The sequence below is a fragment of the Miniopterus schreibersii genome (genome assembly GCF_964146895.1).
Source record: "Miniopterus schreibersii genome assembly, chromosome: 1".
Classification (NCBI taxonomy): domain Eukaryota; kingdom Metazoa; phylum Chordata; class Mammalia; order Chiroptera; family Miniopteridae; genus Miniopterus; species Miniopterus schreibersii.
In genome coordinates this window covers 3,914,494-3,931,212 of record NC_138101.1, presented here as the reverse complement: position 1 = coordinate 3,931,212, position 16,719 = coordinate 3,914,494, and the positions used below count along the sequence as shown (strand labels likewise).

Sequence of the window (16,719 nt, the reverse complement as noted above, 5' to 3'; positions counted from 1 at the left end):
AAAGATAGAATCAGAGCAACGTGGATGAATCTCAGGGAATGTCGAAAGAAGCCAGACATAAAAGGGCACATGCCCTAGGACACCATTTACATGAAGTTCAGTACCAGGCTATGCCAGCCCATGCTGACAGAAGTGAGGATATGGTTGCTGTTGGGCTATAAATAGTCCATGGTCAGATTTAGCACAGGTGTGTGCACTTTCTGAGTTGTGTATTTAGGTTTACACACTTTTCTATATATATACTTCAATAAAAAGTTTACTTTAGAAAAATGAACTGTATGACTGTATCTTTGTCTTGAAAAATGGTTACACATCAACTGTAAACTAGAGTGTCACCTCAGAACTGAAGTGGATTTCTTCTTTACCATGCTGCCATGCTGCTGGCCTGGTCTGGTTACTGTGGGTCCTCTTGCTGCAGCCCAGGCACTTGGAGAGCCATGTGCCAGAAAGGCAAGGTGTTGGGGGACAGGCCTCTCCTCAGAGCCAGCACCGCAGACAGTCCATGGTAAACACCAGTCTGGGCGCACTTCATGCACGTGAAGAAGAAACATTTTCAGACACGTCCTATGGGCCAGATACCTTGTGTACATTAATTTAATTTCACTCTAGCTACCTTAGGAAGTCAGCGTAATAGACAAAAAACCTGAGACTCAGGGAGGCTACATAACCTGCCCAAGAGACGCCCTTGGCTATGAAGACACAAAGTCAGACTCAAGGTCAAGTCTTGTCATGGTACGTGGAGCCCTGTTCAGAGCATATTACCACCTGCTGTCTCCCACGTGGGCATGGGTGGAAGTCTGTAAAAGTGGGTAGAGTGGCAGGAAGAAGAGAAAGATTTCCCAATACAGCAAGTAGGTAAGAAATACCTTTCAAGAATCAGTCCAGGGGACTTTACCTAATGCCCTCCATCCCCACCCCACGCGGAATGACTCCCTCCCTCTCTGGTGCACACTTCAACCATGCACCTCCATGATGTTTTGCTTTGCTTGCCCTCAGGGTGGTTTGTCCCCTCTTCCTAAAGACAACATGAGCCCGCCTGGGGCATTCTGGAATCACCTTCCCTGTGATGGAGCATGGGTTCAAGAGCAAGAGGGTAAAACTGAAGAATCGCAGGCACAGGCTACTGGAGGGTTCAGGACAATATAGTTTATTTTCTCATAAAAGGTCTACCAAAAATATATATTTTCTTACAAGAAAGCAAAATTTGAGGAGTTACTCATTACGTTTTACAAACAGCAGTGAAAGGAAGAAATCAACAGAATGGACTGTTTATAAATATAAAATGTTCATTTCAGAAGTTTGACTTTGTCCTTCAGTAACTGGAAGGCGGGGTTCTTGCTGACTTTCTTGTTGAAGATGCCCAGAAGTTCCTCCTCGGACCTGTGGTGTTCGTCTGTCACAGCGTAATACTGAGCTAGGACCTTCACAGAGAAGAACAGCTGTCAAATGAGGGCAACTGTCCTGAAAATGTTCCTAAAATGTTCTTTAATCCAGAAGTAGGGCAACAGTAAGAAAGAAAAGAACTCCAGGTGCTGGCTACACAGGTTTTCTGCTTGTAGAAATCCATGCAGTGGCATGTGAGCACCTGGCTGCACGTGAGTCAGACATCGAAGAAAAGTTAAAAACCAGAAAGAGAAGAAACCACTGCTCTAGAATAATTAAAAGATAGCAAACTATCTAGAAGAAAAATTTCTTTTTAATATATCTTTGTTGATTTCAGAGAGAGGAAGGGAGAGAGAGAAATATCAATGATGAGAGAGTCATTGATCGGCTGCCTCCTGCAAGCCCCTGCTAGGGATGGAGCCCGCAACCTGGGCATGTGCCCTGATCAGGAACCAAACTGCGATCTCCTGAATCCTAGGTCAATGCTCAACCGCTGAGCCATGCTGGCCAAGCAAGAACAATTTCAAAGTCATACGTGTACTGCTCTGTCTGAGGAGTGATGGGAGTCGGCCCTTTCCCACCCCACGAGCCGAGGGGTCACCGGAGCACCATGGAAGTCACTGAGACACACATTTATGAGTTTAAGTATTTAAAATAACCGAGTCTCCCCAGCTTACATAGCTAAGTTATGCACCATACCTTTTTCCTTAGCTTTTTTATTGCGATTTCATTGTCCGGGGCCTGCTTCAGAACAGCTTTAATAGTTCCCTTCCAATTGAATTTACCTGCAATATAAAGAATAACATGCGAGACGTTTTGCTGCACTATCAGGAGGGAAAAGAAATGATTTCTGCAACATCTACTTGCTGCTGGGGAAATACGGGCAGGATACCATGATACTATGTAGCAGGCACTTGACCTGCCCAGTCAGTGGCCTAGAAGCACCGCTACCCTTCACCGTCCTGGTCTCAGAGTGAGCAGGTTAACTAAGCATCATAAACACCATCACCACTACAATCCTGTAGAAAGCTGCATCGGACGACCTCAGCAAGACTCCTTAGGAGCCACTAAGATCATGGGCTTTCTAAGCACAGTAAGCAAGACAGAGATGAGCAAAAGGAGCTTAACCTTGAGCCAGAGGACAGCCACAAACATTACCACACAGAGGCAAAGACTCGTTCTGCAGCTTCAGGTGAATCTATAATTACCTCAAGACAAATAATTTGTAAAAAACCTCATACATATAAAGTCGGGGGTTAGGTTCCAAGCTAAGAGATCCAACCAACTTGGGCAGTCCCTGACCCTGATTAATAAAGCCTCAATTCCCACTTGAGTCCTTGGACCTCTTCTTAACTGGCAGGACCCCAGGGGATGCTTCAGGGCTGAGGAGGCAGCGCTGAAGAAACTTAACGGCCAGGGATTGGATCCTGACAGTACACGCTCTAGCTGAGGGAGCGGGGCCATGGAGTTCCAGCAAGGAGACAGCAGTGACAGACCCAGAGATAAGGGGAACAGCCAGGTGTGGTTGGAAGAAAGGAAGGGAACCAGGTCATGGAAAGCATGCTGGGTTTACTTTAAATTCCAAAGATAATACATCCAATCCAGACTGCTTTCCCCTCTATCCTTAAGCCAGACACACAGCTCTCACCTAGTTCTCATGGTTACTCTGGAGTCACACCCTGGAGAACATGCTTTGCTTTCAGATTCTTCCCCATGCCTCCGGAGGGCATGACCTCCTCCCCCAACCCAAAGAGGGCAGAGCCTTCCAGATGATGCAGCAATACCTTTCGCAGGAGCCTCATGGTTTTCTGGTTCTCCACCCTCAGCATGTTCTGGGAACTTGGTCTTTTTCTTCTTAGAATACGCTTCAACTAAAGAGGTTTTTAAAAGAGATTTTGCATTTACGATGTCAGCTACACCTAATGTGCCTTCCACGGCCAGGCCCCTTCCATCCATTCTCACTCCCCAACCAACCCAGCACATGGGGTTTCTCCCCCCATCAGGGGGAAACGGAGTTGAGAGGTGAGGTCACTTGCCTGGACTGAGCCCAGGGTGGCCTGACCCCAAAGCTTACGCCCTTTGCCTTGCTTGGTTCAAAATGCAAGATCTAACATTTTATATCTCCCAAATCCTGTTTTTTTAACAAACCCGCAGCATAAGCTAGCCCCACACCTTCGGAAAGCTTCCGCTTCCTTTTCCCTGGACCGCGGTTTGTCGCGTTCTGGTCCACAGCTCCGTTCACGCCCCGGTCCTCTGCACGCTGGCCTTTGTTCTTCTTCCTCTGGCTCTTGTTCCCTGTGGGGCCCATGGCCTCGGGGGCGCCCTCCCCTCCAGCCTCCTGCTCGGCCTCCTGCCTCATTTTGCGCATTTTAGACTTCTGGCTCCTGGCCTTCTGGTGCTGGTTTTCTAATCTTAGCTCTTTCTTTTCTTTCTTCCTTTTCTTCTGCCGCTCTTCCTTCCTCTCCCTCTTACTCCTCTTCGCCTCTGCGTGTCCTTGCGTGGGGTCACTTGCTTTGGAAGGGGCCACCGTGGTGGAGATTTCTGCAGGTGGCTTTGCCACTTGGTTGAGTGGCTGTTGATTGTGCCCTTTATTGACTGGTTCCTTATTATTAAGCAAAACCAAGAAAGGCATAAGTATTCATTCGAGACACACCTAGCACTCATTGCCTGTATCTACTCGACACACTGTTTCACAAAAATGTTTCTTACTTACCACTTTAGAACTGTGAGCCCCTAAAGTTAAAATGTAGCTGTAAATACACAAAATGAGAAGAACTCCCCCAGCCCACAGCCCCCTCTGCATTTAACAGAAATTTTCGTTCTGGAAAAGTGAAGGACCCTTACATCACTTCAGCCAGACCTTTAATGTCGGCTCACTATTCACTTTCTTTCAATAAAAGGAGAACTTAATGTGTAGCAGAAACTAGTAATTTATGTATCTGCAGACCTGGGTTCAAGTTCCAGCTCTATCAGTTACTAGCCAAGTGATTAGGGCAAGTTATTTATCTGCTCCGGACCTGTCTCCTTGTCTGTACAATAAAAGGCAACAATCCTTTCCTCATACAATTGATGTGCGAATAAAATGAGAAAGGAAATGCCATGAGCTCAGCACAGAGAATGCTCGATGCACCAGCCTAATGTATGTGAACGGCTTTATAAATGACCAAGTACTAGACAGAGGCATAATCTCACCATCATTCAGGTTAGATGGTTCCCCTGAGAAGTCAGGGACACGTGGACAGCGTAAAGAATCATGGCTAAGGAATCACGGAAAACTGACTGCATGCACTGGGGTGAGAAGAAACTCCCACTTACTGCGCTCCTGTATTCAAATCAGCACATGGATCCTATTTTTAAAATGACTCAGCACAGCTAGTCCCATTGCCTGACTTGAAATGTGTGGAAATCTCTACACCAGCCCTGCCGACAAGCTGGTGCAGAGCCATCTATTGAACTGCCGTGACCTTGAGGTGCCTGGCAGGCAGGGAGAGGGCCAGTGGCAGCAGCCCTGGGAAATCACTGGATTTATGCACTCAAAGACCTGACCCAGGTTCCATCTCTGTAAGTTACTTGCCAACTGACACACAAGTCACCTCCATTCTTAACCCTCTGGAGACTGGGTCACATGAAGGGAGCTACTACCCCCCAAGTCAGACCAAATAAAGAAGGACTGGCTTTAACTCAAGTACAAGAACACACAAAGTCACACCTTCCTCTGACATCGATGCCCAACTCTGGCAGAAAGAGTAGCATTTAGGAAAAGAATGTTAACAAAAATGAGAGTTTTCTCAGTAGCAGTTCAGGGAAATAAAGTACATAGCCCAGGCCCATTTGGGGGAGGGGGCAGAGAATGAGTTCAGAAATGGACCCAGGAGGAAGAAGGGGGCAAAGAAGCTTCCCATCTAGCCTCTAGTTTTGAGTATTGGTTACTATTATAACCACCAAGGGCCACAGACCTCAGCCCGCTGCCCACCAATTCAGACCAGGTCTCTAGCTGGTGCCTTGCCTCCACATCCAAACCCACAGAGGGGAAGGAGGGAGGGAGGCAGGCAGGAGACACTTCACCCCACCTAGCAGCCACTCAACAGTGACTGGTCAATTCAGTCCCCATCTTTCTACCTCATTCCAGGCTCTCCTCCAATGTGGACTCCTTAGCACCATCCTCACTGACTCTTACCTAACAGAGCACCCTCGTTTGCTCTCTGCCCCTCCTCCTGCCTTCTATTTCTTCCTAGCACTTATCACGACCTGATATCATAGCACAAACCCACACACACAGCTGTCTGTCTCCCCCACTAGAATACAGCTGCATGAGGTCAGGACTTGGCCTGACAGATGCGACCAGTGACCAGGTGCTAGTTGTGCTGGACATAGAAAGTATCACAGTAGAGGAGAGAAGGCTGCCAACCTAATGTCCAGCACACAGTAAAGGGAGGGATAAAACTGCAGGCATGAACAAACAGGGCCTCAGGAACCTCTGTTTTGCACCAAACACTGGGATGTGCTGTGAAGTTCACAGGGCAAAGGCAAAGCAATAACAAGCTCAGGGTTTGCCACGAGCTGTTGCTTGATTATTTAATTCCTAATATGCTCACAGCTTCAAAAGGAAATCAGGAAAAACTTTTTAAAAAGCTGCAATTGAACTAAATCATTTCAAATCTTTGATTCTTAGTAAAAAGTAATGAAAATAACCTTTAAAAAACAGGTGCCACATAAAGGCCAATTAAATGATAAGTTTTCAAAGGCCCAAATTGTATATTTTGAGACAAAATATACTGCCAAGATAAAGTTTCATTTTTATTTCGATTTTCTGCCCAAACTATTCTCTCTATATAAAGCGAATCAAGTCCTGACAATGTGACCAGAAAAAAAGACCAGCCAGACCCACTGGTTTTTTTTAAACTAGTAATGATATACTTCACTTTGGCAGCACATATACTAAAATTGGAACCATACAGAGATGAGCATGGCCCCTGTGCAAGGATGACACGAAAATTCGTGAAGCGTTTCACATTTAAAAAACAAAACTAATGTTACAAGTCTCCGAATGGGATGTAAACTCCAAATAGGAAGTACAACTGAATTAATGTGCAAAAAATCAAATGAACAATGTAACCAACAATGTGGCTACATGACATGAAACCAAAACTCTGCATGTGTATCCACATCTGGGAATTCCCATATCAAACCTTTTTGACTGACAGGCAGCTGACTGAATTAATCCCGTGTAATTCTCCCTCCACTGGAAGGAAAGAGACTACACTTACTGAGTGCCCACTAAAAGTTGGGCATAAGGTGGGAGGCTTTTGTACTCTCATCTATTTTAAAACTGCAGCATGTAAGGGGCCAGGACCCCTTACCTAAAAGACCCCCTAGTCACTCTGTGTCCTCACCTGTTTATTTTCCTTCATGGCACCATCACCACCTGAGCTATTTCATAGTTTTGTTCACTGCCTGGCACAGATCAGGCACCCGGTAAGTACTGAATGACTGAATGAATGAATATGACGATCCATTTGTTAAAGAAAAGGAAACTGAGGCTCAGAGGCTAAATAGCGTGCCCAGGATCAAACATCTGGCAGAGAGCAGCAGGGATTCAATCCAGATCTGTCACATTCCCAAAGCTCCTGTTCCTTCCAACTTTCTCACTCCGCTGCTTGATTTCTAAGCAAATCATTCCATGTTAGCTGCTACCATTATCAAACATTGGGAGTAAGTACCTTTCTGTGCACAATAAGGAACTCTTCTCTGCAAGGCATTCAGTTTATTCCTTCCCATAAATGAAGGCCCAAAGAGGCTCTCTGAAAAAGAAGGCTGTCTTGACCTCCAAAAATAAGGCATTCCCACTGCATCATCACTAAGCATTCTTGCCACATTACACATCTAAAGTCAGACCTGACTTACGTTGCTGGAAGCTTCAGAAAAGATACTCCACACCTGCTCCAGAATCGATTCATTATAAACTTTTAAACTGTTCTTCATCCAATTCTGTAAGGAAGAAAAAGAAAAAACATCCCATTTGACAGGTACACACAAGCTGTCACTGATGGGCCCACATCCCCACAGTCAGGGAAGCCATCAAATACATACCTGAAATTTTGCCTTTTTCCTGGGAATGTTGTCAAAACCACTAATTTGTTCTAAAAGTTCTCTCACTTTGGGGCTGACATTGGGTCTTTTTATTAATTCATTTACTTTCTACAAAAAAGGAAAACAAAACAAAAATAATAAACAACTGACACATGTGTTTCATGCAGCCAGGACTACAGAGTTCACATGTCAAGTCCAGGTTTCATGTTAATGTCTATGTTTACAGATTCAACACAGTACCAAAGTCCTGACCAGAGCAATTCGGCAAGAAGAAGAAATAAATGGCATCGAATGGGAAAGAAAGAAGGAAAATTATCTCTGCTCACAGCCAACATGGTCTTGTACGTGGAACACCCTAAAGATTCCACAAAAAGAACCTTTAGAACCAATAAGCACATTCAGCAGAGCTGCAGGATTGCACTCAAAAAATCAACTAACAATCTGAAAAGGCAATTAAAACAATTCCATTTACAATAGCATGAAAAGTTTTCATGCTTAACCAAGGAGTTTATGAAAGACTTATCTACTAAAAACTACAAAACATTGCTGAAAGAAAGACACAAATAAATGGAAATGTTCATGGACTGGAAGATTTATTAATATGTCAATGCCACCCAAGTGATCTACAGATTCAAATGCAATCCCTGTCAACGTCCACCTTACTTTTTTTTTTTTTTCAGAAATAGAAGACAGACTCTATCCTAGTATCACATGGACTCTCAAGGGACACCAAATAGCCAAAACAATCCTGAAAAAGAAGAACAATGGTGGAGGCCTCACCTTTGATTTCAAAGCTTACTACAGAAAAGCAGAGTAATGAGAACAGCATGGAACTGGCATAGAGACATGTAGACCAACAGAATAGAGCCCAGCAATAAACCTCTGCATAGATGCTGACGAGGGTGTCAATAGCATTCAATTGGGAAAGAACAACAAATGGAGAATGTAATTAATTGGAGATTTAAATGGTTAAAATGCTAAACTTTAGATCATGTATAATTCACCCACAACTTTTAAAAATGGGGAGGGGGGTGTAAACAAACCAAAAGTGATCAAAAGAATCACATAAAGTGGTTACTACAAAATACAGGCAAAAGGAACTAGGCAGTAAATTGAGGACCAAGACAAAAGCATTAAAATCTAATAAATAAATTTGAAAATAACAAGAACAGAACAGAGATGAAAATTAAATTTGTGTCCTAAAGAAAATGCTTACGGCAATCACAGTGAAGGCAGAGGGAAAAGGCAGGGAAATGACAGTGTACAGGAAAGACGGGCACCAGTGAGCCCATAGTCAAGACTTCCACCCAGCGTCTGTCCTAACTACTCGATGCCACGCTTGCAGTGGGAATGTAGCCACAGACGTGTAAACAGATGGGCCTGGCTGTGTTCCAGTACAATTTTACTCACAGAGGTGTAGGACCTGTGGGCCAGTGAGCCAGCCCCTGCTTGAGTGATGGCATTCACAATGTGATGACAGCGGGGATGGAGCTCATGCACAGGTTCCTCAAGCTTGGGGGCCTAGGAATGTCATCTGCTTCTTGGGGGATTACAGATTTAGTACCCAAAGCGTGGCTTGGTAGTTGGCAGCCTAAATATCTTAGGGGTTTCACGAGCTCCTCAGTCCACTGGGCAAACTCTGTTAGTCCTTTGAGAACAGAAGACTTTCCTTCTCAGGAGTTTGCAGCTCAGTTAGCTGGTCAGTATTGGAAAAGTCACGTTCAAACTCTATCATGGACGAAGTAACTAGATGACATTTGTCTCCCATCTTCCTACCTTCCTTTCTGAGTCCTGCCTCCTATTCTGTAAAAGGTGAGCAATATTCTGGGAGGTACGCCTCTCAGTGAATTAGGGATTTCATTGCTTTGTCATTTTTATTGTGCATGTTTTCATTTTATTTAAGTAGAAAATTCTTCATATTTATGAAAATGTCTTTATTTTACCCAATTCTGATGACCAACAGCCATGATGGATTAACATGGTTTGAATCCTAAAGGCTGTATTATCACTGGAGCAGACAACAGGTAAGAAAGCTTCAGGGCCAAGAGGAAGCTAGTGAGACTTCTAAAATATTTCTGCAAGAAATCTACAAAACACATGGATTAGAGACAAAACACACTACAGCTATTAACAGAAATCAAGAACTCTTTTTCAAGCTTTAGTTGCTCAACCTTGGTTTCCCCTGAGACGTGCTGCCTCTGGGTCTTGTCTGCATGGACGGTGGAGGGCAGATGTCAGATGAAGCTGCGGGGCAAAGGAGACTTACCTGAAGCCACGCCTGCTGCTTGAGGTCGCCTCTGTGGACCTTCCCTTCGTAGCCTTTGCCGCCATACTTCTGGTTTTCACTTATACACTTCACATGGTTTTTATAATCCTCGCCCCTGTGAAGACAGAGGCCCTGCCACTGAACGGACTCTCAGGCTGGAGGCTGTCTAACGTCAGTGCACTGCTCCTGCCATCACAGCCCACGCGATGTCATTGCACACCTGCCCACTGCCCACACCTCCACCGCACCCCCACACACGCACCCCCACCTATTTCATTACTGTGCTCACATCCTGCTGCATAACCACATTTTCCTTCCTCCAAACTGTTCAATGTGAAACCACTACCAAACTTTCCACCCATTTTTGATGTCCAAATGCCTTCAACCAAATTGATAAGCAGTGTTTGTTTTTAGTTATAAGCAACCATACACTGAATAAAAAACTCTCTGCAATAGGTGCCTTTACGGGAAGTTACAAAATCTGCAAGATTTCCTGGTAACATAGGAGGCAATCAATAATTAGTTGTAGAATAAGTTAAAAGCTGGTATAAAATGGTAGTACCGGGACTAATACAATATTATATATCAGTATACCTCAATAAAAATAAATAATAAGCCCGGCCGGGCGTGGCTCAGTGGTTGAGCATCAACCTAGGATCCAGGAGATCGGGGTTCAATTCCCAGTCAGGGCACATGCCCAGGCTGTGGGCTAGGCAGCCGATCAATGACTCTCTCATCATTGATGTTGCCATCTCTCTCCCCCTCCTTTTCTCTCTCTGAAATCAATAAAGATATGTTTTTTAAAAATAAATAAATAAATAAATAAAAAATTAAAGTTATGCCCAGTTGGTGTGGCCAGTGGTTGAGCACCAACCTATGATCCAGGTGATCGAGGTCCGATTCTGGATCAGGGCACATGCCCGGGTTGTAGGCTCGATCCCTAGTAGCGGGTGCGCAGGAGGCAGCTGAGTAATGACAACTCTCTCATCACTGATGTTTTTATCTCTCTCTCCCTCTCCTTTCCTCTCCCTGAAATCAATAGATATATTTAAAGAAAAAAAAAATTGGAAGTCATGAGGGTGTAGCATACAGCATGAAGACGGTAGTTAATGACACTGTGCTACACATTTGAAAGTGGCTAAGGAAGTAGATCTTAAAAGTCCTCATCACAAGAAAAAAACTTTTTTTGTATCTATGTAGGTGGGATGGATGTTAACTAGATTTATTGTTAACATTTTGCAATATATACAAATACTGAATCATAATGGTTGTACACCTGAAGCAAATATAATGTTATATGTCAGTTATACTTTAATAAAAATATATATATATTTTTAAATTGGTTATCATCAGGTCACTAAAATGTTCTGGATCTCAGAGTCCTGGGAAAAAGGAAAATCAGTTCTGTCTCAGTCTCTCTGACGCGGGCAAGGTCAGGAGAAAGAACCCAGTGCCGCCAGTCTTATACATCAAGCTTCCTTCTAGGATTAGGTATGAACGCAGACTTTAGCAGCTTCCAAAATTTTAAATATCACTTCCTTAGAATAAAATTAAAACAGGCTATTAGCAAACATCTCCCAAATGCTGCAGAGGACAGTGGGCACGTGCGCCAAAGCCGCCTTTCCACTGGCGCCTCTGAGGCTAAAGGCGAGTGTGAAGACGGAGGACAGGATGTTAGCCAGCTAAGGACGACCTTCCTAGAAAGGCAGCGGGCAAACACTCAAGGTCTGTCCTGCGCCTCCTCAAGGCCCTCACCTTTCCAGAGACCCCTCACCCCCCCAGCAGAAGGGCCTGACACACTCACAGAGCAGGAGCTCTACCCAGCATCACCTCTGATTTCCTGGGAACGACCGGAGCCCTCCCTCAGACACCCTCACTGGGAATAGTACACTCGTGGTCTGGCTTATGGACCCACTCTTCCGTGTGATCAGCACGCCATACCCTGAAGCTTTACTCCGTGGTCCCGTCCCAGGGTTTGGGAATGGTGGCAACACAACGGCAGCAAGTGCCGCTACTGACCAGACACTCCAGTTGCCGCAGTCCCCTTCCTTCAGTCTTCTTTTTAAATCGTCCATACAAGGGAAACAGTCTTGTGACCCACGTTTAATTTTTTTTCTTAATTCCTTTCCTCAAACTTGCCTCTATTTTTCAAAGCTCTGTGGACACCATGCTCCCCACACTGGCCTGGACCTTTACTGCAGATCCACATGAGTCATGTGGAACTTACCAGAAGTCTTTACCACAGTCAATGCAAGATAGGCACTCGCAGCTCCTGCAAATAGCCACATGTTTCTCCACTTGTACTTTCTTCACTGATTCACCACATGCATTGCATGTAAAAAATACCATTTTAGCTAAATGATTAAATATTCTCTATCCAAGATAGGCTTGAAGTCGTCCTAAAAAAATTTAAAATAAAGGAAAAAAAGATAATTATCATTGTAATCTGTCCCATCAATAAAGAAATGGAACCACTGCAGCTGTCCTAACTGCTGGGTGCTGAATCACTGGAGGGCGGTCACAGACCCAGGTATCCCCAGCCCTGTTAACCTACGTACATCTGCACAAATAACCACTTAAAACTTCATGGAGCTGCTACTGTGCTCAAAAACACACAAATCCGTCTAAAGTGTGACAGAAGTCACAGTAATTTTCCATGCTGATGCAATTTTTAATCACTAGATTCTTAGAGTACTGTCTTGTATTATAAGCTTCACAGCAAAACTACTGAGAAGTGTTGGACCCGGGCATTCTTGCTCACTGTGAAAATGAAGGTAAGCGTCAAGCAGACGGGTGCGGTGTGCTTCGGGGTAAGACTTCATCCCGAATCCTTCAGCACAAATGCACAACTCTCGGTTCCCAGAGCCTGTCATGCGTGCAACCACTAACTTCCACTGCCACGTGGAGGTCACTGCCGGAGGTCACACCTGAGCGGGGATCGGGGCTGCTCCCGCCCACTCGGCCTTGAATGGAAATGTCCATCCTGGCTGCAGCTAAAGGCTTTACAAAGGCCCAGCAGATCTCCCAGGCAGGCTCTGGCTCTTCAGGGCACTGCCGATATCAGCTTGTCTGACAGGCCACATACAAATGGGGGCCCTGGCCCCGGGTCTCCCCTCCTCAGCTCGCTGCCCAGGTCGATGAGTGAGAGAGAGCACGTGGTCAGCTCCAGCCTTGCACCGAATCCAGAGGAAAGCACCGTGACTGCCTGTTCTGGGGTGTGCAGCAGCCACACCACCTTCTCATCAGTTATGGTGAAGATGGATGAAACAGTGCAAGTCTTGGGAGCTGGTATCACGTGGACTATGACCCAGCTCCCTCCAAGCTTAGCATTCTGCACGCAGCAGACGGAAGCTCAGTTAATGACCGGTGACAAGGACAGTGGCCGCCCTGCCTCTCAGGGAGAACAAAGGCTGGAACAAAGCCAGCGCAGTATCAAATAAACAGTCTGTAAGGGCACTTTGGTGGAAGAACAAGATCAGACCACCAACTCGCCACCAAGAAAGAGACGGCCATTACACACACCAGGCAGAAGCAGCTACGACAAGCACTCATCTGCTGAAAAATGCTTAAGTACTTTCATAATGAAATTCAACAGCGAAAAATACCCCTCGAAGTAAAGCCATGGCCACGAGTCTTCTGACCTTCCCTGTCGATCTGTTTCCTGATGGAGGGGGAGGGAGGAGGGGAGGAGGCTTCGGCAAGCTTTGAGAGCCCATTGGAAGGCTTGGTCTGTCATCAAGGAAGGTCTGGAATTAAAGGCCTGGGAAGGACAGGTGGAAACAAAACGAATGGACTGAAAGAAGCCAGTGATGTTGACAAAAAAGATGCTGGGAATATCTGTGCAGAACGTCATCCCTCTGGGGATGAGCCACATGTAGCGTAAACATCAGCTCAGGAGAGGATTAGAGCCTGATCACATGTCCACCGGAAAAGCACCTCCGACCTTTCCTCTGGTCTTATACTGCAAAGATGCACATTTGGAAATGTGTCCGTTTCTTTTCTAGGCAGAATGGGTAGCTTGCACAGTGAGTCAGACCATCACTGCATTTTTTCTCTTGATGGAAATGGGAACAGTGTGCTGCCTGCTTGCTAATGAGATAAATGAGGCCCGTGAGTTTACCCCTCACTTACTCAGAGCCCAGAGGACGTCCCAGCACCAGGGAGGGTCACCTTGATCAGGCCTCACACCTGACCTAGCCCCCTGGGAAACACCTGCCATTTATGCAGGAAACAGCTAGGTGTGTGTCTGTATGGGGGGGTGGGCTGCAAAGAACAGCAAGCTGAAAACATCCTAACAGCACAGCAGACAGGAGTCCCAAGTCCCAGTGCAGGCTTAACAAGTTCAGAAGTGCAAATGCGACAAACTTACAAAAATACACCACGTGAAAAGTCAGTCCCTCCAACTGAAGATAGCAAGCATTGCCTAAAACAAAAAATTAAACTTATTAACATTTCACAAGGCTAAATAAATGTGAGAAAAATTTAAATAAACTTTCAGATGATCTTTTGGTAAATTTGTAACAGGAATTAGGAGAGCTGAAAACATGCCCCATGGAGACTTCCAGGACACCATCTGCTGGGATCGGATGTCATACATTTCAGTGCTTAGCCACAAGTGTGAAAAGATGGCTTTCTTTACAGGGCTGAACCTGAATCAGAGGCCCCTTTTCCTTCCCTGGCTCCTCACTCTGTGCCTGAGGCTGGGTCCCAGTCCAACCACAGAGATTGTGTGTGTCCTTCCTTCTGGGGATGTGGGCATGTACAAGAGCAAGGCAAGCAGAAAGCAAGGTGTGTGGACTGGCTGAGAGCACACGCGGGTTCTCGCCAAGGTACGTCACTGTATTTCAATTCAGCAGACATCTACTAACTGCCAGGTGTGCACTGGGATCCATACACACCCAGGGGTCCTCCCCCAAAGCAGACCAGGCCCTCTGTGTGAGCTTCCGGCTGTCTATGCATTGTCTGGTCAATTTACTGAGTTCTCATCACATGCCACAGCCCAAGAAAAGAGTGACGAATGACAGAACATGGCCATTAGCTCTCCACAAAGCCATTTCCCATGTACCATCACAACCACACCAACGCCTCCAGAAGAGGCAAGATTACACCACCTCCCAGACTCAGTGAGGTTAAGTGATCCGCCTGGGGGCACACTGCACAGTAGGGGCATCCAGAGCCCCTGCCCTGACTATCTTGACTTGGCCATTACTTGGCACCTGGGATCTTAAGACCCTCTTCCACAAAAACTCAAAGGCTCTGCAAATGACCTTCCATTTTAAAATATGAGACCCCAGGTCTTAATTCTAAGGCCAGCCCACACCGAGCAAAGCCACCCGTGTCACAGCAGAGGAGGTCGGGTGTCGGAAAATGGTGCTGAGTTGAGGAGCAGAGGCAGCCTCAGCAAGGGGCTGGGGACTGAGGAACTTATCACCATGGGAGCCATGTTCTGCTGAGCGGGGCCTGCACTGATCTGAGCAGGAGCCTGCATCTGCCAATTAAAAACGAAATGACCGCAACGTACCCTAACTTGAATCTACTTACCTATAAAATCTTAGAGCACTGTACAGAAAGTTAAATAAGACACCAGATATGAAAGGTTCATCCTCACCCAATGGTAGGATTTCCTGTGATCTGCTCATCGGCATGTCAGTGCTGTTATACCCAGTGCCCACCTAAACCATGCTTCTCTAAACATCTCCTTCAGCCCACCCACCTGTCCTCACGAATTCACTCGTCTCCTCGGGCTCCCCACCCGCGGGTGCTACTCTACTACCCTGCTCCCTGATAGCATGACCTCAGGTTTAGTTCTGGGGTTGGGATTTGGAGTGACTTTTCACCTTCCTCTCTCTACATTTCTGTATCATTTTTTACAAAAACTACATTCACTATTCTTAAAACATTCTCTCACACACATATACACGCAGACCTGAACCCCATGGCCACCGAAAGCCAGGCGAGCAACCTCGGCACTGTCCCGGTGAGCACTATCACCTCCAGCTGGTCACTCTTCCCGCTGAACCTCGAGTTCTCCCATCTGTGAAACGAGACCTGCCCTGAGCCCCTTTCAGAGGCAGAATTTCAAGAAACCACGGGTATGGTACCAGAGAAGACCAGACGGGCAGGCACTGCCCACCGCCCCGCCTGAACCCCTGAATGTGGGGGTGCCGGAGTCTCCATGTGCGTTCAGCCAGGTGACCTCTCCCTTGCTCTTTGCAAAAGCCCAAGAGGAGCAAAGTGGGGCCGGGAGAAGTTCACCCTGCCTCGCCCGCTCCCTACGCACCACAGGCCCAGCACCCTCCTGAACAGCACCCGGGACGTCTACAGTCTACCGCCGTGGGGCTCTGCGCCAGCGCGGGGTGCGGGGGCGCTGCGTGGACAAGCCCGGGGGGCCTCTCTGCAGGAAGGCCAGCCTACAAGCCCCCCCGGCCTGTCTCCTCGGAGGTCAGGGCTGCACAACATCCCGACGCCCGTGGGGCACCTACTGTGCGCCGAGCCCCGGCGGGGGTGCTAACGCGGGCGCCCATGTGATGCTCGCCAGTCCGGAGGCAGGTTCTGTGTTCCTCCCTCTGGACAGAGGAGGACACCGAGGCCCAAAGAGGCTGAGCAGCCCGCAGCGGGTCGAGGCCCAGCTGCTCGGGCCCCAGCGCCCCGAGGCCCCCCTGTACCGACTGAGACCCGCACGGATCTCCTCCCCCCGGCGAGGGGCCGAGGGGCCTGAGGGTGGAAACGCGGCCGCCCCGCCCCGCGGCTCTCGGGGCCCAGCCCCCTAGGACGGACCTCCGAGCCGCCGCTCCTCACCTCTCGGCCGGCGCCCGCCAACGGTTTCAACCGGCCGCGGGGAGCACGTGGGACCGCGGCGGCCGCCCGCCCAGCGCAGCCGTCACCTCCCTCCGCGGCTGCCCGGCGCAGAATTCGTATCGGACCTGCCCGCGCGCACGCGCGGCGCGGCCCCACACCCCGGCGGAAGTGACGATCCGGAA

The 16,719-nt window shown here is 47.2% G+C and overlaps 1 protein-coding gene across 2 annotated transcripts; it reads right to left on the bottom strand.

Annotated features, from left to right (window-relative positions):
* Nucleotides 1-1,126: 1,126 nt before the first annotated feature.
* LYAR (Ly1 antibody reactive) lies at nucleotides 1,127-16,707 on the bottom strand. 2 transcript variants are annotated; one of them, XM_081156138.1, is made up of 10 exons: nucleotides 16,538-16,691; nucleotides 14,109-14,162; nucleotides 11,967-12,138; nucleotides 9,740-9,854; nucleotides 7,474-7,581; nucleotides 7,288-7,371; nucleotides 3,556-3,985; nucleotides 3,168-3,254; nucleotides 2,083-2,168; nucleotides 1,127-1,421 (listed from the first exon to the last, which is right to left on the bottom strand). In XM_081156138.1, the coding sequence occupies exons 3-10, from the start codon at nucleotides 12,086-12,088 to the stop codon at nucleotides 1,287-1,289; spliced, it is 1,167 nt and encodes a 388-aa protein (XP_081012264.1). In that variant the 5' UTR covers nucleotides 12,089-12,138; nucleotides 14,109-14,162; nucleotides 16,538-16,691; the 3' UTR covers nucleotides 1,127-1,286. The 2 variants fall into 2 exon arrangements, with proteins under 2 accessions (XP_081012264.1, XP_081012265.1); XM_081156139.1 differs by lacking the exon at nucleotides 14,109-14,162 and having other exon boundaries at nucleotides 16,538-16,707.
* Between the last annotated feature and the right edge of the window lie 12 nt (nucleotides 16,708-16,719).